General features: G+C 37.0%; 1 protein-coding gene across 4 annotated transcripts in view; it reads left to right on the plus strand.

Annotated features, from left to right (window-relative positions):
- The window catches only part of NSD1 (nuclear receptor binding SET domain protein 1), a 139201-nt gene that overhangs the window by 50810 nt on the left and 63037 nt on the right, over positions 1-25354 (plus strand). For all 4 annotated transcript variants that reach the window (XM_039239709.1, XM_039239710.1, XM_039239708.1 and 1 more), the window contains exons 3-5: positions 11574-11709; positions 19034-19206; positions 21451-24022. In XM_039239709.1, coding sequence (XP_039095640.1) covers positions 11574-11709; positions 19034-19206; positions 21451-24022 — 2881 coding nt within the window. The remainder of the gene's footprint in view (positions 1-11573; positions 11710-19033; positions 19207-21450; positions 24023-25354) is intronic.

Raw genomic sequence — 25354 nt, forward strand, 5'->3', positions numbered from 1 at the left:
GAGCATGAGACTCTTGATCTCTGGGTTGTGAGTTCTGAGCACTACATGAGTTAGGTGTAGAGATTACTTAAAAAAATTTTTTTAATAAAAATTAAATTTAAAAAATCTTATCTTTTTTAAAAAATCATTTATCTTTTAAAGACAAATGAAGGTTTTGTGGATTAAGGACCCATGAGGTTTTAAATGTTTTTATTTTTTTTAAGCCTTTCTTGCCTTTTTTTTTTTTAATGTTTATTTATTTCTAGAGAGAGAGTGTGTATTGGAGGGACAGAGAGAAAGAGAGAGAGAGAATCCCAAGCAAGCTCTGCACTGTCCGGCAGACCCTGACTTGGACTCAGTTTCATGAACTGTGTGATCATGACCATAGCTTAACCGACTGAGCCACCCAGATGTCCCAAGAACCCATAAGTTTTGACAGTTGCCAAAATGGACAGAATAAGACATTAACAATTTTTTTAAACATTTATTCATTTTTGAGAGACAGGGAGAGACAGAGCATAAGCAGGTGAGGGGTAGACAGAGAGAGGGAGACACAGAATCCGAAGCAGGCTCCAGCCTATGAGCTGTCAACACAGAGCCCGACACGGGGCTCGAAGCCACCGACTGGACTGCAAGATCATGATCTGAGCTAAAGTCAGACACTTCACCGACTGAACCACCCAGGTGCCCCCAGAATAAGGCATTTAATTTTACTGCTTAGGAAATGTTTCAGTTCAGTTAAAACATTTTTATTGAACATGTATTCTGTCCTAATTAATGGAGATGTAGGAGTGGATAACACCTTGTCTTCCTGAAGTTTAGAGACTGTAATAGATAAATATAAACTCTAAATTCTGTATAACGGTAAACTAAGAGATAGGATACAGTAGACACTTAAGGCACTTAGCCCAGCCAAGAGATAGGAGGTGATGGATGTAAGGCTTTCTGAGGAGACCTAGGAGAAAGAGGAATTCCAGGTAGAAAGGAGATGGAAGAATAAAGAACATGTTCTAAAAGGGGAACTCTGGACAGCTTGGCGTAGTGTTTGGTAGCTTTTGAGGTAGGAATTGGTGGAATAGGCGATCAGAAACCAATATTATCTAGGTTCTAGCCCTATTTTACAGCTCTTCTTACCTTGATTGTTGTTATCTCTTGAAGTTTGTTTTGAGAAATTTGTTATTAATAATAAAACTAGTCATCCTTCCCCAAGACTACTCCACCTCCCATTCTAGTCCCACCTTAGCAGATACAGTGTTTTACTTTGTGCATTTCTGTCTTCCAGAGAGACTGAGCTCCCAGAAGACTTGTTTGTTCCATTTCTACATTCAGTTATATGCTAGTCAGAATATATTTTTTTTCTCTAGTGACGAACTGCAGAAATGATCCTTGAAAGTATAGTCTTGCCACCCATAACATTTATAAAATGCTTAAATATAAGGAAGTTTTTTGTAAATCATTGTTTACTGTAAAATAATAAAAAAGTGAGTCTTTCATAATTTTCACCCCCTACAAATAATCACTGTTTTTACCACTTTCCAAACTTAGTAAATTACTATTTGAATGATTGAGTGATCCAACACGAATTACTTAAACTAAATTTCATCAAGTCCGCAAACATCTGGCCATCTATTATATGACATGTTAGAGACATTGATAAGACTGTAATCTCTACGACCAGGTGATCTAAGGTTTTTTAGTATTGTTAATATATCCTAAAATGACTGAGGAGTAATGGGAGAAATTAAAAAACCCGTTTGACCAGTTTCACTCGGTCCATCTTCTTAATGCAAATTTTATGCATTTTTAACCAAATTGCATAAAACAATTACATGATTAAAGAATGTTTAAAATGAAAAAAACCCTCAGAATTTTGTACCTAACAATTAAAAATTTGTATTTATTATGCAAATTTTGTTTCCACAGTGGTAATAACACCTTTAAATAACATCTTTTTAGGAGCACCTGGGTGGCTCATTCTGTTGAGCTTCCCACTCTTGGTTTCAGCTCAGGTCCTGATCTCATGGTTTGTGAGTTCTAGCCCTGTGTCAGGCTCTGCATTGGTGGTGCAGAGCCTGTTTGGAATTTTCTCTTCCCCCAACCCCCGCTCCCCTGCTTACCCTCTCTCTCTCCCTCAAAATAAATATAAATAAACTTAAAAAACAAACAGTTAAAAAAAGAGTCTGGTTGGAAACTAATTTGACAGTAAACTATTTGTAAAAAAAAATATATATATATATATATATAGAGAGAGAGAGAGAGAGAGAGAGTCCAAAAAAAAAAAAGAATCTGGTGCTCAACCCACTGAGCCGCCCAGGTTCCCTTTGGTAATTAATTATTAACTTAATTACATTATGTACAGGAAATATGTTCTATATGATTGTAGTCCTTTCAAATTGGTTGAGATACACTGTATTGTTCTGGGCATGGTGAATATTTATAAATGGTCCCAATGCTAGGAAAAAAGTTACATTTTATGGGCTCTGGGGTGGCTCAGTCAGTCAAGCTTCTGAGTTTGGTGCAGATGATGATCTCCTGGTTTGTGAGTTTGAGCCCCACATTAGGATTCTCTCTCTCTCTCTCTCTCTCTCTCTCTCTCTCTCTCTGCCCCTCCCCCACTTGCCTCTGTGCCTGCTCTCTCTTTCTCTCTCTCTCTTTCTCAAAAGAAATACATTTTTTTGGTGGGATCTTTGTGGTTTTCTGCATATAAGATCCGCAAATAAGATAATTTTATTTATTCATTTCGAATGTGGTTGCTTTTTATTTCTTTTTCTTGCCTTGCATCCAGGAATTTGTCGAATGGAAGTGGAGAAAGTAGGCATCCTTACTATGTTCTTTATTTCAGAGGGAAGGCTTTCAGTCTTTCTCGATTAAGCATGTTCTCTACAGGATTTTCATATATGACTTTTACGATGTTGATAGTTTCCTATTCGTAGTTTGTTGAAAGGGTTTTTTATTATGAATGAGTATTGAATTTTCTTAAAAACTTTTTATGCATCCATGGTGATGATCATGATTTTTTTCCATTCTGTTAATGAAGTATATTAAATTTGCTGATTTTATATGTTGAACATTTGTCTTCCAGGAATAAATTCTACTTGGTTTTATGATGTATGGTTTTTTTGTTGTTGTTTGTTTTTATTAATTTTTTTGATTCCAGTATAGTTAACTATTTGTTTTTTGATATATAATTGTTATATAACATTGTGTTATGTAACAAAATAATGATTTGATTTTATATTCTGTTTTTTTAAGTATAATTTTCAGTTTGTTTTGCTAGTATTTTGTTGAAGATATTTGCATCCATGTTCGTAAGGATATTGGTCTGTAGTTTTCTTTTTCTTGTGGTGTCTTCATCTGGTTTTGATATCAGAGTAATACTGGTCTCAAAGAATGAATTAGGGAGTGTTCCTATTTAGTTTTTTGGAAAAGTTTGAGGAGAATGGGTGTTCTTATTTAAGGTTGAGTACAACTTGCCAATGAAGCTGTTAGGTCTAGGGGTTTTCTTTCTTTTTTTTTATTTTTAATGTTTTTATTTTAGCTTTTTGAGAGAGAGAGAGAGAGAGAGAGCGGGGGAGGGGCAGAGAGAGAGAGGAAGACACAGAATCTGAAGCAGGCTCAGAGCCACAGATGTGGGGTTCAAACCCACGAGCTGTGAGATCATGACCTGAGCTGAAGTTGGCCGCTTAACCAACTGAGCCACCCAGGCCCCCTTTTCTTTCTTTCATTCTTTCTTTTTTTTTTTCTTTTTTTTTTTTTTTTTTTTTTTTTTTTTTGCCCTTACTCATTACTGAGTCCATCTTCTCACTAGTTACAGGTTTATCCAGATATTCTGTTTCTCTGTCATTTAGTCTCAGTAGTTTTTGTTTCTAGGATTTGGTCTGTTTCATCTAGGTTATATAATTTATAGGCATACAGTTGTTCATTCTACTCTCCTAATCCATTTTGTTTCTATATAATCAGTAGTGGTGGCCACACTTTTATTTTTAATTTTAATAATTTGAATCTTCTCTTTTTCTTGGTCTGCCAGAAATTATCAGTTGTGTTGATCTTTTTAAAGAACCAACTTTTGGTTTTGTCAGTTTTTTTTCTAGATTCTCTATTCTTAATTTTCCCTCTAATCTTCATTATTCTTTCTCCTTGCTTTAGGTGTAGTCTGTTGTTCCTTGTCTAGCTTAAGGTGAAAGTTTAGGGTATTTGAGAGATTTAAAAAATATATACATGTCTGCAGCTAAAAATATCCCTCTAAAAACTGCTTTTGCTGCATCTTTTAACTTGTGGTATATTTTGTGTTCATTTTCTTTCAAAGTATTTTCCATGTGAATTCTTTGACTTAACTGGTTATTTAGTAGTGTATTGTTTAATTTCCCAATTTTCTTTGTCTTTTGGTTTCTAATTTTGTTCCGTGGTAGTTGGAGAACATATTCTCTATTTCACTTCTTTTAATTTTATTTTTGTGGCCTAATCTATGGTCTATACTTGAGAATGTTCATGTAGACTTAGGAGGATTGTGTATCTGTGATTGTTTGGTAAAATGTTCTTCAGATACCTCTTAGGCCTATTTGAATTATAGTGCTGTTCACATCTTTTGTGTCCTTATTGATCAATCTGTCTTGTTCTCTCCATTACTGAAAGTGGGTTTTGAAGTCTCTGTTATTATCTCTCCTTTTCTATATTTATTTCTGTCAGTTATTGCTTCATGAATTTGGGAGTTTGGTTTGTTATATGTATATTTGTAATTGTTATACCTTCCTGTTAGATTGACACTTTTGTTATTATATAATTTCCATGTTTGTCACTAGAAACCATTTTACCTTTAAGTGTATTTTGTGTAATATTAATATAGAGAAGCTACCCCTTTTTGTTACTGTTTTCTTGTTACTTTCAACCTTTTGCTTTCAACTCTGTTTTTTGAATTTGATATAAAGCGTCTTCTTGTAGATAGCATATAGTTGGATCATATTTTTTGTCCATTCTGCCAATTAGTTATTTGAATTGCAGGTTAAAAAAAAATTTTTTTTTTTTTATTTTAGAGAGAGAGAGAGCGAGAGGATTGAGGGAGAAGGGCAGAGGGAGAGAAGAATTAGAATCCCAAGCAGCAGACTCCATGCTCAGTGCATTGACGCGGGACTTGATCCTATGACCCTGGGATCATGAGCTGAGCCAAAACCAAGAGTTGGATACTCAGCCACTAAGCCACTCAGGCGACCCTGAATTGTAGTTTTAAATCGCCATATATTTTATTAAGTAGTGATAGGTAGGATTGATGTTTGCCATTTTACTATTTGTTGGGTTTTTTTTTTTTAAGGTATCTTACGATGTTTTTGTTCCTCTGATTCTGTTACTATCTTCTTTAATGTTAAATAGATATTTTCTAGTGCAACTTTTTAATTTTCTTGTCATTTATATGAAAGTGCCCCCTCTTTCCCTAAATATACACAGTGGTTTTCTTAGTGGTTGCTTTGGTGAAGTAGTTAAGATTGCAACTAACATCTTAATTTGTTACAATGTGGTTTGTATTAATACCACATTAGGACATTCTTTATTCATGAAGATTTGAACTATTGTTGTCTTTTATTTTAGCTAAAGAACTCTATATTTCTTGTAGGGCAGATTTGTTAGGGACTCTTTTAAATTGAGATATATACTTAAGTGTTCTTTTAGTAATAAAGTATATATACCATGTTAGTTTGTGGAATCAGCTAGTCAGTAGTTGCTTAATATCTACTCTTTACCAGGTACTGGGCTAAGGGTTAGACACAGATAGGATGGAAGGTCTCTTTCTACTGTTTAGGTGATTACAATCTCTGAAATCCTACTGTGGGCTTGGTGCTGTGCAGATTTTCAGAAAAGCTTTGCTACTATCAAATTTAATGAAATTATATCAATGCTTTATAGAGTACATAACACAAATGTAAGATTATCTGTTTTTATTTTATTCACTCTGTATGTTATTAAACGAACAACACTGTGAGTTTTATATAATCTCTTACCTTAGGTGTCTTTTTTGTAAAATAGAGTCATTACCTATTTTTATCATAAGAATAAGGGAGTCACTTTTGACTAGGTTAGGAAAAGGTGAAATTCCAAAGTAAAATTTAGATAGGTCTGTATAGTGTAGTTCTTACTATAACCTTTAAAACTTGGTATTTTAAATAAGTTACTAAAAATATTTGTTTTCTGGACTCTATAGAGGCAGTAGCAGACTGTTAACAAACGTTGAGAATATTTTTACTAACTAAAACAGGAACTGAATCCTAGAGTTGCAGTAAGTTCTGTGATCACATCCCTAGGTCCTTACCTTAAGTTCTATATCACTGTATACTCTAAAGTTGCTTTAGAAGATACTGTTTGTTGTACCAGTAGACATCCATGTATTGTACAGTTAAAATTTGTTGAAGATAGATCTCTGTTGAATGTCCTTACCAAAATAAAATTTTAAAAAGAGAAAAAAAAGATGCTATTGTTCTATGAGTTAGTTGATTAAAAATTTTTAAATGTTTATTTATTTTTGAGAGAGAGAGAGAGAGAATGAGCAGGGGAGGAGCAGAGAGAGAGAGGAATACACAGAATAAGAAGCAGACTCCAGGCTTTGACCTTACAGCACAGAGCCCAACGCGGGGCCTGAACCCATGAACCGCAAGATCATGACCTGAGCCGAAGTCGGACGCCCAACCGACTGAGCCACCCAGGTGCCCCAAGTAACTGATTTTAAATAGTTCACTCATTTCTAAGTTTTTGATATGCATGTAAGGATATTGGTATCCAAGGATTATGTATGCTCTGGTGCCATTCAATAAACATTAAAATGGGACATGATTTTAAGTCCTATCCCATATATCCAGGAACATACCTGAACCACCGGAGCACATTTTATCTTCGAAATGTAATATGGTTTGGGACCATATTACATTTGTAATCACCATATTGTAATATGGTGTGGACGTCTTCATGGAAATTTTATTAGTGAAAGTGCTTAAAGATCTCACCTAAAGTGTCTTTCAATCATAGTTTTTGGCTCAAGAGCCAGTTTTTGATTGTGATTGAAGGAGATGCATCAGTCCTTTAAAAATAGCAGTGACAAGATTTTTCAGCAAAGTTTACTGTTGAAATTACATGTTGCTGTCCATGAAAGAATGGAATTGGGGATTTTTAATGGAATTGGTTTTTAGATTTGATTTAAACAGTTTGAGAAAAACAAGTTCTAGTCATATTTATTCGGTTAAAATTGGAGGAAAAATATGTTGTATTAAAAAAACATGGTCTTTGGAATTAATCAGGTTTAAATTTTAGGTCTTTACAGTTGTGATTTAACCTTTTTGATTCTCAGTTTCTTTATATGTAAAATGGAGACCATGTCATTTCATAATGTGAGGATTAAATAAGATTATGTGTATTGCTTTCTGGGGCTGACATAATAAAGTGCCACAGACAGGGTGGCTTAAATAACAGAAATTTAATTGACTCACTATTCTGGAGACTAGAAATTCAGTGTTAAATTGTCATCAGGGGTTGTTATTTCCTGAGGGTTGTGAGAATATGTTCCAGGTCTCTCCTTAATGTCTAGTTGCTTCAAGAGTTCCTTGGTTGGTGGAAGGATTTTTCCTTGTGTCTTCCATCATCTTCCCTGTGTGTGTCTCTGTTTCCAAATTTTTCCTTTTTATAAGAACACAGTTATTTTGGATTAAGAGTCATCCTAATTGACCTTATCTTTATTATGTGCAAAGATGTATTTCCAAATGAGATCTTGTGGGGGTATTGTGGAGCATACTTTTGGGTAAGCGCTGTTCACCTCAATACTGTATATAAAAAGACTTAGAACCATTGTATTTCTTCCAACTGTGCATATAGAGATATTAGGAAAAGCCATTCTGGAATGTGCCTATCCTGCCCGTCTAAGTTCAGATGATATTTTTCACTCTAGTCTTCCTTGATATTCTCCAAGTGTTTTGGGATCAGGAATTATCCTGTTGTCTCTTGGTTAGCTTTCTATTGTGGTTGTTAAGTAACTTTGTATGCAGATGAATTATGGGTTTAACACTGGTTATTTGGGAGTCTTACTTTCCAAGGTGAAATATTTAAGCTTTTCTGAAGAAAAGGATCATATTTTTCCTTGCTATTATTTTCTCTGTTTCATGATTGCAGGCTTCTCTTCCTTCTGGAATCCTTGCCTGTGTCTAATTTTTTATGTGTTAAAGTTAGTTGGATTTGGTGATTACTGCCCGTGAATAATAGTATTAACAATATGTATTTGTATAGGCATTTTCCAGTGGGTTTGCACACATTGTTTTATTTGGTCTTCAGTCAAGATAGCATAGAGAGAGACGGGCTCAGTCATTAGAGCATGTGAGTCTTGATTTTGGCATTGTGAGTTTGAGCCCCATGTTGGATGTAGAGATTACTTAAAAATAAAATCTTTAAAAAAATTGGGAAAATGAATGCTTCAGGTTTGTGACAGTCTTTATCCATGATGCCAATAATTTAATGAAGCTTTCTTCTTTTTGAGAGAGCACCTGCAGCACCCAGGCACAAGTGGGGAAAGGGCAGATGGGGAGGGAGAGAGAGAAACTTAAGCAGGCTCCACATTCAGAATGAGCTCAACTCAGGACTCTCTCACGAATGTGAGATCATGACCTGAACTGAACACAGTAGCAAGAGTTGGATGTTTAATCAACTAAGCCACCCAGGTGCCCCAATGAAACAATTTTTTATTTGTATTTCTCATTGACTTTATTTTTTAAAATGATTACAGTTTCAGTGTAGTTTCTGAATGGTGATTCTACTGTATGTGTGGGTGTGTGTTACATTTTCATCATTTCATAACTTCATCTGCACTTTGCATATTTCATTGAGTTGTCAGCATATTTTGTTTAACACGTCTCTTGTTGAATGTTAATTTTTTGTTGTCATAAATAGCTGCTTAAAATATTTTTCTACAATTCATTTACTTATTTGGATTATTTCCTTTGGGTTACAGTATTAGGAATGGAATTGTTTTCATTTTGATAGTTCCAGGTAGAGCAGGTGTTTCTTGATTCTGTGGCTAAGAAACAGGCTGAATTAAGTGACTTGTTTAAAATGACATAATTTGTAAAGAGCTGAAGACAGAACTCATTACTGCTTTGTCTGGTTATGTGTTTCGGCTTCTGGCTTTACCTAATACCACTCATGTTCCTTCCTTGCTATTGAAAGTATGTTTTTGGGGTGCCTGGGTGGCTCAGTCAGTTGAGTGTCCAACTCTTGATTTTGGCTCAGGTCATGATCTCAGGGTTCCTGGGATTGGCCCTGCATTGGGCTGTGTACTAACAACACAGAGCCTTCTTGGGATCCTTTCTCTCCCTCGTTCTCTGCCCCTCCCACATTCATGTATGCTTTCTCTCTCCCTCAAAAAATAGACAAACATTAGAAAAAAAAATATGCTTAAAAATTGCTTATTGAAATACAGCTGACATTTGAAGGCATGTGTTTTATGGCTAAACTTACTGATAATATAATCACTTTGTTGAAGTAATAGGAGGACTGAGCCAATATTCTGTCATAGATTGATTATGGTTTAATTTATCGTAAAGCATATAATCATGGGGTTTTATTGTTACTGGATCGTAAGGCAGTGGTGGAGAGTTTGGGCTGTGGCATTGGACTGCCCAGATTTGAATTCTGTCTCTGCCACTTACTAAATACTATATGAGTCTAGTCATATAGTAAAATAAGAATAGTAATAAAGAATTTACTTTAGGATTAAAAAAATCTGTCTAGCACATAGCAAACAACAAGGAAATGTTAGTTACTATTTTTAAAGTGATTTAGGACTTGAATAAGTAAGCCAATACCATATTTAACAATGATTGCCAAATAAATGATCATAAATTGTATGGGAACCTACTCAAATTGTTGTTTTCGATACAGGCAAATAAAAGATTTGTTTTCCCATCCTGTCTATGTATCTTGGTTCTAAAGTTTCAGTTTCAAAGCCAAGTTTCATGCCTTGGTTTTTTTTTTTTTCCTGGTAATTTACAAACTAATAACAGGCAAAAATGGCCTTTTTTTGTTCTTTCAAAGCATAGCATGTAGTTTCTGTCTTATTTCCCAGTGTGTATATATTTGTAGAAATAATCATTATATTTTCAGTAAGAGCATTCTATGAGATTTAACTTCTGTCAATTTATTATTAAGTTTATTTTCATAGAGACGGATAGTGTGAGCAGGGAAGGGAGAGAGAGACAGGGAGAAAGAGGCTGCTGCCAGCAGAGCCCAATGGGGGAATTGAACTCAAGAACCATGAGATCATAACCTGAGCCAAAATCAAGAGTTGGATGCTTAATCGACTGAGCCATCCAGGCGCCCCTGAAAACAGAGTCTTAAAGTTGAATTGATAACTTATAAATCATTGGATTGAGCCCATTTCTTTGATATCCTTGAGGTGGGATATTGTTCATTTGAATAATGATTTATTTGAATGATTTCAGTCCGTTCATTTAGCATATTCTTTATTGAATGCTTGATTCATTTTCGGCATTAAGGAGGGAAGATTGAGTTTGGAGGAGGAGCTCTCTAAACCGTTTTCAAAACATGGCACTTACAGAAACTCTTAGTATTTGTATGCTTCCTTGAAGTAAATGGAAGAGGTTAATCTTTGTCCAAGTACCTTAGGTGCTTCTTTTGGCTACCTGGGAAAATCTCCATACACTTGGAACTCCTATGTGTGGTGTGTGCCAGGTGGGAAGCTCAGTCCTACTAATCACAAAGCTGTCTCCATCTTGAGGCAGAAGCTCTGCTTACGGTGTGTTAAAAGCCCAGGCATGAGTTTAGAACTTAGATGGAGGATGTTAGATTGCAGATAAATTAAGCATATTAGTTTTGGAGAAAAGATGTAGCCAGAGTCTCTATATTAGACAGGTCCAAGGAGCTTGATTCATATTCTTTTTATTCTACATGAATGGTGTTCCTTGGCTTTGCAGTATATTGTTCTTCAGGTCTAGAGTCCAGGTCAGTTGCACTGACACTGCTACAGCTTAGCCTGTAGTATTCAGGATTATTTCATTGGAGCCATTATTGTTATGTAATTAATAGGAATGCCTATGTTTGAGAAGAATGTCAAATATCACCTGCAGAAGTGATCATAGTTTCCCTGCCTCCGTCCCCTCTCCCACCCATTTTATTGAGATATAATTGACATGTTGTATTTAGAACAACATAGTCTCTTGACATTATTTATAAACTCTTTTTATAATCTTCCCACCTTCACCCAGCCATGTTGTTTTGTGATGCAAGGACTAGGGCAAAGACATCTTTTTCTACGAATGATTCTGTGTCTTTTTTCAGTTTTTAGGTTTTTATAAATCAAAATAATTACTATTTTTCTCTATGAATGTAGGTAGATTACTTATATAAAGCAAATATAAATTGAGAGCTGCTACTGTAATTAAAGGGCTGTGTTGAGCAATTAAGACAGTTTAGTTGTACTTTGTAATTGTTAAGCTGGCCATTTTCATTTAGAATTCTGTGGTATTGCTTTCTCAGAAGGCTTATAGCAAAATAGTACACTCTTTCAAAAGATTGTGATTCTCATTGATGTCCCATGGTTTTTCTGTCTAAAGTGTCAACCCAAGAAAAAGTCTACGCCACTGAAGTATGAAGTTGGAGATCTCATCTGGGCAAAATTCAAGAGACGCCCATGGTGGCCCTGCAGGATTTGTTCTGATCCGTTGATTAACACACATTCAAAAATGAAAGGTAATATTAGCAGTTGATTATATGTTATAAAATACAGTATATAATAAAAAATTTATAGTTGCCTTTAGTAATAATCTGTTTTTACCTTTGAGCATTTTTTGGTTGAATTGTTATTAATATGTCTTACCTTTTTGAATCTTTTTAAAGTTTTATTTTACTTTATGATTTCAAATTCTCTCATTCTATTTATAGATGCCAGGAAAATGTTAGGTTTATTACTTAAAGTTATACATTGTCTAGAATCACTTTGAGAATCTACCTCAGTCTTTAGGTTTGTATCTTTGCTGTTTTCTTTTTTCATTTATTTTTTCTTTGTAGAATTTTTTTTTAACTTTTATTCATTTTTTGAGAGAGAAAGAGAGAGGGAGACACAGAATCTGAAGCAGGCTACAGGCTCTGTGCTGACAGCACAGATGTGGGGCTTGAACTCATAGACTGTGAGATCATGACCTGAGCCGAAGTCGGATGCTTAACCGACTGAGCCACCCAGGTGCCTCATCTTTGCTGTTAAGTTTTCAAGCTGAAACAATTATAAAGAATGCTTTGAATTATTTTGAATTTTAAAATCTTGATTTAGAGTATTGCTTTTAATTACTGTACTTACTTATTTGGTTCTACTTGAATATCAGGTATCTTTTAAAAAAATGTTTATTCTTGAGAGGGAGAGGGAGACAGAGCATGAGTGGGGGAAGGCAGTGGGGTGGGGGGGCACAGTCTGCAGCAGGCTCCAGGCTCTGAGCTGTCAGCACAGAGCCCAATCCCAGGCCTCGAAATCGTGAGCCATGAGATGAAGTCAGGTGCTTAACGGACTGAGCCACCCAGGTGACTCATGAATATCAGTATCTTTAAAATAATGTAAGGTGGGAGCCAAAATTTGATCTTGTACTGCCTTTTTTCTGTTAAAATGTCCTTTGATTTAATTTTAATATATGTGTATTTTAGGTTTTGCATAGGTCATATATTCACAATATTCAAAAATTCAACTGCCTTCCTCCTTGTCTCTGACCTGCCCTTCCTTTTAAAAAGAATAACCAGTCATTTTCAATATTTCTTTCTATAATTTCAAGTATATATTCTCATCTTTACTTCAACACAACTGTAGCATATTTTTTTGCATGCTTTACAGCTTCTTTTGTTAGAGGTTTTCCATGTTAGTGCATTGAAAACGGTCTTTTCTTCTTTTTTTATTTTTTAAAAATGTTTATGTATTTTTGAGAGAGAGAGAAAGAGACAGGGTGCAGGACCGGAAGGGGCAGAGAGAGGGAGATACAGAATCTAAAAGCAGGCTCCAGACTCTCAGCTGTCGGCACAGAGCCTGATGCAGGACTTGAACTCACAGACCGTGAGATCGTGACCTGAGCCAAAGCTGGACACTTAACCAACTGAGCCACCCAGGCACCGCCCCCCCCTCTTTTTTTTTTTTTTAATTTTTTAATGTTTTTTATTTATTTCTAGGGGGGATAGAGAGAGAGAGAGACACCGTGAGCAGGGGAGGGTCAGAGAGAGAGGGAGTCACAGACTCTGAGACAGGCTCCAGGCTCTGAGCTGGCAGTCAGCACAGAGCCCGACGCGGGGCTTGAACCCACGAACCGCGAGATCATGACATGACCTAAGTGAAAGTCGGACACTTAACCAACTAAGCCACCCAGGCGCTCCACCCCCTCTCTCTTTTTAACAGCTGCATAGTTTCCCACTTTTTGAATATGCCATTTTCCTGTTAATGGATGTTTAGGTTGCTTCTGATCTTGTGTTGTAAAGCCTATACATGCTTATTTACATACATATGTACATAACATAAATGTGTCTCTATGCGCACACAGTAGTGTAAAGAATAACTTTCACATATGCATGTCTTTGTGGGATGATTTATCAAAAGTGGGATTGCAGGATTTGATTTTATATTTTGAATATTGAGGTATACCTAAAGATTTTATAGCCTACTGTTTTTTGTTTTTATTTCATTTTAATTCATCTAAATTTATTTTAAGTTTATTTATTTAGAGAGAGAGAGAGCGAGCAGAGGAGGGGCAGAGAGAAAGAGAAAATCCCAGGCAGGCTCTACACTGTTAGCGCAGAGGCCAGCATGGGGCTCAGACTCCAGAACTGTGAGATTAGGACCCTAACCAAAATCAAGACTTCTGTCCTTAACCAACTGAGCCACCCAGGCAGACCAGCACACTGTTTTTTAAATATCTTATTCTTTGTGGCTTGTTTGGACAGTTGAGTACTACTAGTAAAAAATTATTTTATTCCTCCCTCTGTGCTCTTCCTACTTGTTTCTACCTTGTCCTACTATTCTATGCACCGTAATTGGGTCCATGCAATTTATTCAACAATTTCTAACTATATTATACAGGTAGTATGCTAGGTATTGTGATCCATTAATGGGCAAAACATCAGTTCTGCTTGCCCTTTTATATAATTAGAGTCCAGTTAAAGAGACAAGATACCAACAAATAATCAGACAAATAGATTCTTAACTGAGAAGCTTGTCTAAACATGTGTATAGTTAGTGACATCGCAGGGGTACTTGGACTTCTGGTTCAGGAAATTCAGGGGCAGTTATGTTAGTAAAGTTATCTTTAATCTGAGACTTGAGGACGAGTAGGAATTAACTGGGGAATGAAGGAGATAATGGTTCTAGAAAACAGTGTATACTCTGGCTCTGAAATGTCTTCCACCCATAGAGTGATAGAAGGTGGCACAGTATGAGGCCAGGAAAGTTGAAATGAGTCAAATTGTGTGCCATTTTTTAGACTTGAATTAACATTTGGTACTTTATTCTTAGAACAGCATGATAAAGGACTTTGAGCAGAGGATGATATGTTTTGTAAACTTTTATAAGAGAAAATTGCTAAAAGGGTCATTGAAGTGATTATGGTGAGTTGAATATGGTGAATAGAGTATAAAGAACAACTTAGGAGATAAAATCTATCTGATTTGGTAATGGATGGGTAATGAGGAGTAAGGCAGGATGGAGTTCTAAGGTTTCTGTATCTTAGGATGGCTCCCAAGATTTTAGCTTCACCAGTACATCAGTAATGGTGCCATTTAGTGAGAACACTGAAACATCTGTAACTATATGGTGATATCTGTTTGTTGTTATTAACTGAAGCCATGAGCAAGGCATGGATGAGATGCGTTGTGACAAAATGTACCGTGAAAAATAAGATGACTTTGAGGAATCCAGTATTTGAGGCCCCTCTGCAGGATACTAAACTTGGGAAAGAGATGGGGGAAAAATCAGAGATGGAAAAGGAAAACCAGGATTATTTGGGATGTGGTACTGGTGACTAGTATGTTTTAAGAAGTAAGATGTGATTGACTTGGTTGAACTTTGCCTGGAGAGCAAATAAAATGTCCATTAGGTATAAGGCAGTGGAGATCAGTGGTGTTTTTGGTGGTATGTGTGGCTGAAGTTGAATTAGACTGGAAATGGACAAAAAGCCAAATATTTCAAATGGTATTAGAAAACTACATTTGTTTTTAAAAGGTTATTTTGAGAGAGAGAGAATGAGCAGGGGAGGGGCAGAGAGATGGAGAAATAAAATCCTCCTATACAGGCTCTGCACTATCAGCTTAGAGCCTGACACAGGCCTCAACTCATGAACCCATGAGATTATGACGTGAACTGAAATTCAGAGTTGGTTACTTAAATGACTGAGCCACCATGGTGCCCCAGAAAATCCAAATTTTTTAAATCACTTAAAAAAATTTTTTTTTAATGTTTTATTTATTTCTAGGAGAGAGAGAGACAGCGTGAGCAGGGGAGGGTCAGAGAGAGAGGGAGTCACAGACTGAAACAGGCTCCAGGCTCTGAGCTGCCAGTCAGCACAGAGCCCGATGTGGGGCTCGAACCCACAAACTGTGAGATCATGACCTAAGTGAAAGTCGGACGCTTAACTGACTAAGCCACCCAGGCACCCCTAAAATCACTTTTAAAAGTCATTGTTTACTTATGTTATATATGGTGCATATAATTTAAAAAGTCAAGTGGTTAATTCTATAAGCCTTGTTTGGAAAACAGTCTGCTGTTTGCTCTACCTTCTATTTAAGCTTTAACTCTGTCAGCTGGATCTTTCGAAAGTTAATTGCTGTATTTCAGTGTTCCATCCTTCGGAATTACTTTTTACTTCTCACTATAGATGTTTTGGATTAGTCATTTTCATCCTTGCCTTACCTCACCTCCCATCCACCTCTGGCATCCTGCTATTTTACCTGTTATGTTATAATTTTGGTTAGGAATTTTAGTGTGTATGTTATCATGTTAGCAGTATATATAGCTTAGCCATGTGGTATCCTGGGCTTACTTTGCCCTCACAACCTTTTGATTTCTCTGCAGTTGTGTGTGTGTGTGTGTGTGTGTGTTACAGAGTTCTTAGTCTTTTATATATTTATTGTGAATTGATAGTAAAACTCCTAGTTTTAATTTTTTCCACATGATCTGATACATTGGTTATTTGTCATTTTCATTATCTTTTGGAAATCTCACCTAGAACCTTAGGCTATTGACCTGTGAATAACACAGATTTGAATTATTTGGGTCCTATGTAATCTTTTACACACAGATTTTTTCAGCAAATATACTACAGCACTGTAAATTTATTTTCTCTTATGATTTTCTCTTTTTTTAGTGTTTATTTATTTATTTTAAGGGAGGGAGTGGGAGAGGGGCAGAGAGAGAGGGATGAGGGGAGGGAAGGAGGAAGGGAGAGATTCCTAAGCGGCTCACTGATATCAACATAGAGCTCAATGTGGGGCTCGATCCCATGAGATCATGACCTGAGCTAAAACCAAGAGTTGATGCTTAACCAACTGAGCCACCCAGGTGCCCAGTGACCTCTACTTTTTTTTTTTTTTTAAGTTTAGTCATTTTTGAGAGAAAGAGAGACAGAGTAAATGGGGTTGGAGCAGAGAGAGAATGAGAGAGAGACACAAAGAACCCAAAGCAGGCTCCAAGCTTTCAGCTGTCAGCACAGAGCCTGATGTGGGGCTCGAACGCATGAACTGTGAGATTGTGACCTGAGCCAAAGTCAGATGCTTAACCGACTGAGCTACCCAGGCGCCCTATATCTTACCAATTTTTAAAAAATGTTATTTTTGGGGCACCTGGGTGGCTCAGTCGGTTAAGTGTCCGACTTTCGCTTAGGTCATGGTCTCGCGGTTCGTGGGTTTAAGCCCCGCGTCGGGCTCTGTGCTGACTGCCAGCTCAGAGCCTGAAGCCTGTTTCAGTCTGTGACTTCCTCTCTCTTTGACCCTCCCCTGCTCATGCTGTCTCTCTCTCTCTCTCCTAGAAACAAATAAAACATTAAAAAAAAAATGTTATTTTTGTTTGAGAGAGAGAGAGAGAGAGAGAGAGAGAGAACGTGCACGCACTAGTGGGGGAGAGCCAGAGAGAGGGAAACAATCTGAAGCAGGCTCCAGGCTCTGAGCTGTCAGCACAAAGCCCAGTGTGGAGCTCGAACCCATGAACTCCTGAATGTGGAGCTGAGCTGAGGTCAGGAGCTTAATCAACTGAGCCACCCAGGCACCCCTATATCTCACCAATTTTAATCCTTATTTATAGGTGGCTACTATTGAAGGATTTAATTTAGTAGGTAGAGACTATAAGGAGTTCAACCTTTTTCACAAAATTGTTTTTGAAATGGACTAAAAAACAAAATTTGACCGTGTTGTAATTTTATTATTAACCTATTTTTATAGAGCAACAGCCATTACTAAAGTTTATGAGAGCTCATACGTACTCTTCATTTTTTGGTTATGTAACTTTGAAATTAATGTTTATAAAAAAGTTGCCATTGAAATTTACTTGACATTTTGGCTGCTCTTCCAGATACCGGGGAGACCTGAGTTTTATGGTTCAGTTTATAAATTTCACTCCCCTTTCTTTTCTTCCTTCGTTTTTCCTTTTCTTCTCTTTTTTCTTTCTTCTTGCTCCTTCCTTCTCATTCCTTCCTTCCTCCCCTCCCCTCTCCTCCCTTCCCCTTCTCATTCTGAAGGAAGTAGGCTTTTCCTAATTTTTTTCCCCAAAAGATGTTTGTATTCATTTTTTGTGTTTTAACAAATGGTTGTTAAGGGAATTAGATATAAGTTCCTGTATAAATGAATTTTTATATTAGATGATATCCTTTTCTAAAAAGAGACAAATTACTACACCTTGTATAGTCCTGGTGTATTTATTTTGTAAGTTTTTTTTTTACTGGCATGAAAAATGCCAAAATGCTAAATCTGGATGGAAGATACATATACTAGGTAAATTTGGTTATAATCTTTTCTGAACAAGATTTGTATTTTGTTGGGGTGTCTGGGTGGCTCAGTCCGTTAAGTGTCCAACTTCAGCTCAGGTAATGATCTCATAGTTCATGGGTTCAAGCCCCACGTCAGGCCCTGTGCTGACAGCTAGCTCAGAGCCTGGAGCCTGTTTGGATTCCATGTCTCCCTCTCTTTCTGACCCTCCCCTGTTCATGCTGTCTCTCAGAAATAAATTTTAAAAAAGATCTGTATTTTGTTGTTGTTGTTAATTGTATGCTTAGAACTTTGGACTACTAAGAAACTAGAATAATCTAGAAACTAGAATAAATGATATATTTTTGTTTTTATTGCTCTTGGGTGTTTTGTTTATTTTTTTTAATTTCAGTATCTTGAAATAAGTTCTGCTTTCTCTGCAAAGCCAATGTATCACTCTGAGTTTGCGTTCTCTGAAGTTACTTACTTACCATGTCTATAAAATGGAGATTGTACTACTTATTTCTTAGAGTTTGTTGTTGTGAAGACTAAGACTCCACGCAAAGCACCTAGTATAAGTGAGTGCCTGGTCAAGAGTAGCCATTCCATAAATCTTAGCATATCATACATAGTGTAGTGTTGAAACATTTTTTTCCCTCCATTATATTTTAGCAAAGTGTTTTAAAGTTTGTTTGGTGGTTAGTTCTTGTTGATTTTTTTTTTTATTTCTGGTGCTGTGTCTTATTAAATGCTCTTTGTATTTTCTGATACCAAGGGTATAAGACTTATTTGGTTGCTATGTTAATTTGTTCTGTGATTAATAACCAATCAATCTCTAACAGGTTTAGAATATACAGGATATCACCAGACCAAACTATTGAAGTTCTTTCGGAAACTCTTGGGCATTTTCTTGCCACCTGAATTGAAATATTTAAAACTTTCCTTCTCTCTGACCTACTGTAGAGTTGCTTGTTCTATAGGTTTTTAAACAGTTTTTCTTCTTTTTTTAAAAATTGAGATTTCTTTGGCAATAGTTTTGTGGCATTTCTCTTCATGATGAATCTTTTTAAAGTAATGACTCTGGTATATCTTTATTTAGTTTCAAACCGGAGACCCTATCGACAGTACTACGTGGAGGCTTTTGGGGACCCTTCAGAGAAAGCCTGGGTGGCTGGAAAAGCAATCGTCATGTTCGAAGGCAGACATCAATTTGAAGAGCTACCTGTGCTTAGGAGAAGAGGGAAGCAGAAAGAAAAAGGATATAGGCATAAGGTAAAAAAAAAACAAAAAAAAAACCCTCTCAAATTGTCTTCTTTGTGGTGGGCAGGGAGGAGGCAAGGAAGAAGTATTATCTTTTTGAAATGTTAGTTCTTCCTTTGGCATTGGGATATTTGTGAGAAAATGGCTGAGAGCAGTAATTTTTGTAGGCAGGAAATAGGGCTAGTCTTCCAAATATTTATACTCAATTTTTTGAGAAAAGATTTCAGGTAACTTTTACTATGTCACTTAGATGTAATAGTATAAAATGACATGACCATTCGTGGGTTTGTCTTGGGTTTTTGTTTGTATACATGTTTTTGTTTAGTCACCTGGTATTCCTCACAGACAAATACATTCCTTTATCCCTATCCCCTATTTCACCTATCTCCCAACTCACCTCCCTTTTGGTAACCATAAGTTTGCTCTCTATAGTTTAAAGAGTCTGTTTCTTTTTCTCTCATTCTCTTTTTACTCCTTTGTTCTTTTATTTCTTAAATTCCACATGAGTGAAATCTTAGGGGATTTGTCTTTCTCTGACTGACTTATTTCAGTTAGTGTAACACTCTAGCTCTATCCATGGTGTTACATATGCCATTTTTTGTTTTTGTGTGTGGTTGTTAATGCTTATGGTTGTGGTTTCATACGCGCAACCCGCAGTTGTTGTAGTTTTTTAATTTTTAATGTTTGTTTATTTTTGAGAAATGGAGAGGGCAAGCTGGGGAGGGACTTAGAGAGAGGGAGACAGAGGATCTGAAGCGGGCACTGTGTTGACAGTAGAGAACCCATTGTGGGGCTCAAACCCACAAGCCGTGAGATCATGACCTTAGCCAAAGTTGGATGCTTAACTGATTGAGCCACCTAGGGTCCATCTTACCCCCCATTCCTCATAATATTTTATTTTAAAACATTGTGTTTTTGTTCCATTTGCTTGATGATTTGTGTTAAAGTTGGCTGAGTACGTTTTGGTTTATTTCTTCTCATATTCTTTTATATTCAGTCCTAGAAGGTGACATAGTTCACTAAACTTTCCGATTCTGGAAAGTTGATTGATTCTTATCACAGTCATGAGAATTAATGAATGTGTACTTGAGTGTGAAATAAACTAAGATGGTCAACTCATTGCTTTATAAGAGGAGGCTACCTATCCAATGTCTTGAATTTTTACATGCTCAGTGAAACACCCCTTTTACAAGTATTATAGTTAGCTGATAGTTGGAACCTTGCCTAATATCTCCTGTATGAAGTCAAGGAGGTAAGTAAGAGTTTGAAAAATTAGGTATATTTCACAGAGCATCAGTGTCTCCATACTGTGTGGAATCAAGAAAGGAACATATATAATACCCAAGGTTTTCTGTTGTCTTTGGGATAAATGATTAAAGCCTAAGAGACTGCTTAGGCAGTCTAACCTTGGCCTAAACTTTATTTATCTGTTATAATCCAGATTTTATGTAACATGTATAGAATAATCAGATACATCACCAGAAATAAAAGGGCTTAGTGATAACCAGAAGTTCAAATTTAGGATCACCTAGGGTGGATCTGTGACCTCATTTCGTCTTTCTTCATTTTTCCATATTCCATCTTGAGCCTTTTGCTTTCTCTTTTATATAACTGAGCAAGTGCTTGACCTTCATAAGTCAGGAAGAACATAAATCCTTATTTTAAAGTGTGGAGGGGTAGGTAGGATGAGTCTCATTATTCCTTGATTTAGTAATGTAATGTTGATGAGTAATGCAATCCTAGTTATGGTCCACTCTTTTATTCTTTATTTTATGGAAGAGTGGAGGGTGTATGGGCTTAATTTTTCCTCTAATGATAGATCTTAATGTTAGAAGTAGTTTTGAAGAATCCCCCATTCGTTAGGCTCTGGGTGAGCAATGGATGCTAACCACCTGATTAGTACCATAAAAGTGTCTTGAAGAGCACCTGGGTGGCTCTGTTAGTTAGGCATCCAACTCTTGATTTGGGGTCAGATTATGGTCTTACTGTTCGTGAGTTTAAGCCCTACATCGGGCTCTGCACTGGCAATGCAGACACTGCTTGTGATTTTCTCTTTCCTTCTCTTTGTCCCTCCCTCCCCTGCTTGCGTTCTTTCTCAAAATACATAAGGGAACATTAAAAGCAAATTTGTTTTAAGGTGCCTTGAAGATGTTACAAGGCTCAAAAAAGCTTATTTGAGAGGTCTTCACTGATAATCTCCTTTTTCCCTTTCGCATTTTTTGATAAGTTATAATCTCTTTCTCCTTTAAATTTAAGGTTCCTCAGAAAATTTTGAGTAAATGGGAAGCCAGTGTTGGTCTCGCTGAACAATATGATGTTCCCAAAGGGTCAAAGAACCGAAGATGTGTCACCAGTTCAATCAAGTTGGACAGTGAGGAGGATATGCCATTTGAGGACTGTACTAATGATCCTGAATCAGAACATGATCTGTTACTTAATGGCTGCTTGAAATCTCTGGCTTTTGACTCAGAACATTCTGCAGATGAGAAAGAAAAGCCTTGTGCTAAGTCTCGAGCCAGAAAGAGTTCTGATAATCCAAAAAGGACTAGTATGAAAAAGGGCCACATACAATTTGAAGCACATAAGGAAGAACGAAGGGGAAAGATTCCAGAGAACCTTGGCCTAAACTTTATTTCTGGGGATGTATCTGATAAGCAGGCCTCTAATGAACTTTCCAGGATAGCAAACAGCCTCACAGGGTCCAGCACTGCCCCAGGAAGCTTCCTGTTTTCTTCTTGTGCAAAAAACACTGCAAAGAAAGAATTTGAGGCTTCAAATTGTGACTCTTTACTGGGCTTGTCTGAGGGTGCCTTGATCTCTAAACATTCTGGGGAAAAGAAAAAACTCCAAAGAGGTTTGGTGTGTAGTTCGAAAGTGCAGCTCTGTTATATTGGAGCAGGTGATGAAGAAAAGCGCAGTGATTCCATTAGTATCTGTACCACTTCTGATGATGGAAGCAGTGATCTGGATCCCATAGATCATAGTTCAGAATCTGATAACAGTGTCCTTGAAATTACAGATGCTTTTGATAGAACAGAAAACATATTATCTGTGCAGAAAAATGAAAAGGTAAAGTATACTAGGTATCCTGCCACAAACACTAAGGTAAAAGCAAAGCAAAAGTCCCTCATTACTAATTCACATACAGACCACTTAATGGATTGTAGTAAGACAGCAGAGCCTGGAACTGAGACATCTCAGGTTAATCTCTCTGATCTTAAAGTGTCTACTCTTGTCCGCAAACCCCAATTGGATTTTAGAAATGATGGTTTCTCTCCAAAATTCAACACACCATCAAGCATTTCCAGTGAGAATTCACTAATAAAAGGTGGGGCTACAAATCAAGCTCTGTTACATTCAAAAAGCAAACAGCCCAAGATCCGAAGTATAAAGTGCAAGCATAAAGAAAATCCAGTTGTAGTGGAATCTCCAGTTACAAATGAGGACTGCAGTTTGAAATGCTGCTCTTCTGATACTAAAGGCTCTCCTTTAGCCAGCATTTCCAAAAGTGGGAAAGTGGATGGGCTAAAACTACTGAGCAACATGCATGAGAAAACCAGGGATTCAAATGACATAGAAACAGCAGTGGTGAAACATGTTCTATCAGAGTTGAAGGAACTCTCCTATAGATCCTTAAGTGAAGATGTCAGTGATTCTGGAACATCAAAGCCATCAAAACCATTACTTTTTTCTCCTGCCTCTGGTCAGAATCATATACCTATTGAACCAGATTACAAATTCAGTACATTGTTAATGATGTTGAAAGATATGCATGATAGTAAGACCAAGGAGCAACGCTTAATGACTGCTCAAAACTTGGTCTCCTATCGGAGTCCTGGTCTTGGGGACTGTTCTACCAGTAGTCCTGTAGGTGCTTCTAAGGCTTTGGTTTCGGGAAACTCCACTCACAATTCAGAAAAAAATGGAGATGGCACTCAGAACGCAGTCCGTCCTAGCCCTAGTGGAGGTGACTCTGCACTGTCTGGGGAGTTGTCTGTATCCGTACCCAGCTTAGTGTCTGACAGAAGAGACCTCCCTGCTTCTGGTAAAAGTCGTTCAAACTGTGTTACTAGGCGCAACTGTGGGCGATCAAAACCCTCATCTAAATTGCGTGATAGTTTATCAGCCCAGATGGGAAAGAACACATTAAACCGTAAAGCCTTAAAGACAGAACGCAAAAGAAAACTGAACCAACTTCCAGCTGTGACTCTTCAGACTGCACTGAAGGGAGACAGACCAAGTGGGGGTTCAGAGAATGGCTGCTCAAGAGGTGGGCTAGAAGACCCTGGTAAAGAAGAACCCCTTCAGTTAATGGGTCATTTAACAAGTGAAGACAGTACTCATTTTTCCAGTGTTAATTTTGATGACAAAGTCAACCAGTCTGACCCTGACAAAATTCCTGAAAAAGGCCCTTCTTTTGAAAACAGAAAAGGCCCAGAGTTGGATACCGAAATGAACAGTGAGAATGATGAACCCAGTGGTGTAAATCAAGCGGTGCCTAAAAAGCGGTGGCAGCGTTTAAACCAAAGGCGCACTAAACCTCGTAAGCGCACTAACAGAGTTAGGGAGAAAGAAAACTCAGAGGGTGCCTTTGGGGTTTTGCTTCCAGCTGACCCTGTAAAGAAGGGGGATGAGTTCCCAGAGCATAGACCCCCTACTTCGACAAACATACTAGAAGATGCCCTGGCAGATCCAAATCATGCTAGCTGCTTAGATTCAGTTGGGCCACGGTTGAATGTTTGTGATAAATCCAGTGCCAGCATTGAGGAAATGGAAAAAGATCCAGGAATTCCCAGTTTGACTCCCCAGCCTGAGCTCCCTGAACCAGGTAAGGACTTGAGTATGATAAGGGATTAGAGGAAGTGGTCATAATGTTACCCTCCTGAAATTGGTGTGTTTTGATGGAAAAAGGAAGGGTAAATTGATAAAGACTTAACACAACATTTGAAGTGAAGAGCGGGCTTTTTGTAGAAGGTCCTGACTTTTGACCTTCCCGGGTTTCCATATAGTTTGAGAAATTATATATTACCAGAGGCTCTTTTTTTTTTTTTTTTTTTTTTTTTTGAACTTTTGTTTTTAGTAAGTTTTAAGAACATTTTATTTCTATTCACCATTTCCGGTCTTTTTAAGTCTGAACTTTTTGGGACTCAGCCTGGGATTTTAGGTAATTGAGAGGCTCTGAGCCTAAAATTTAAATGGAGTTGTTAGTTTAGAGAAAGTGAATACATTTTATTGAATGATAGGCTTCCTTTACTATAATTTGAGGAAGATCTGCCTATTATGTAGACAGAAGGGGACATGTGCTTTTGGGAAAAAGAAAATGTTCTGTAGTAGTACCTATTCAAAGGCCTTAGGGAGCCTTGAGATTTGAGAACAACAAAAAAACTGACATACCAGGGTATCTTTCCTAAGCAAAATGTTAGAAGTCTTTTAAGATATAAATATTATACAATATAGTTACTGAGGATAAAACTGACTATCCTTTTTAAAAAAATTTGTGTTTTGTTTATTTCTGAGAGAGAGAGAGAGACAGCATGAACAGGAGAGGGTCAGAGAGAGAGAGAGAGATACAGAATCTGAAACAGTCTCCAAGTTCTGAGCTAGCTGTCAGCACAGAGCCCGACGCGGGGCTCAAACCCATGAACTGTGAGATCATGACCTGAGCTGAAGTCGGATGCTTAACCGACTGAGCCACTGAAGTGCCCCAAAACTGACTGTCCTTAAACATAAAATTCTCAAAGTTGTTATCACAGTAGATTCTGTTTTCTAATAGCTTTATTGAGATATAATTCACATACCGTGAGATATCACATTATTTTAAAGTTTATACTTCGGGGGTTTTTAGTATATTCACAGACTTGTGCAATCATCAGTACAATCAGTTTAATATTTGCATCATCCCAGAAAGAATATTGTACCCTTTACTAATCTCCTTTCATTTCCCCCCAATCTGTAGATTTGCCTATTCGTACATTTCTTTTTCCTTTCCTTTTCCTTTTCTTTTTCCTTTTCCTTTTCCTTTCCTACTTCGATGCTTTTACCTTTTTAAAAAAATTTTTTTAATATAATTTATTTCAGGTTAGCTAACTGTCAGTATATAAACTGTTCTCTTGGTTTCAGGAGTACATGCCCGTGATTCATCGTTTACATATTTATAATA

The sequence above is a fragment of the Hyaena hyaena genome, unplaced genomic scaffold (genome assembly GCF_003009895.1).
Source record: "Hyaena hyaena isolate Hyena2069 unplaced genomic scaffold, ASM300989v1 scaffold_160, whole genome shotgun sequence".
Lineage (NCBI taxonomy): Eukaryota > Metazoa > Chordata > Mammalia > Carnivora > Hyaenidae > Hyaena > Hyaena hyaena.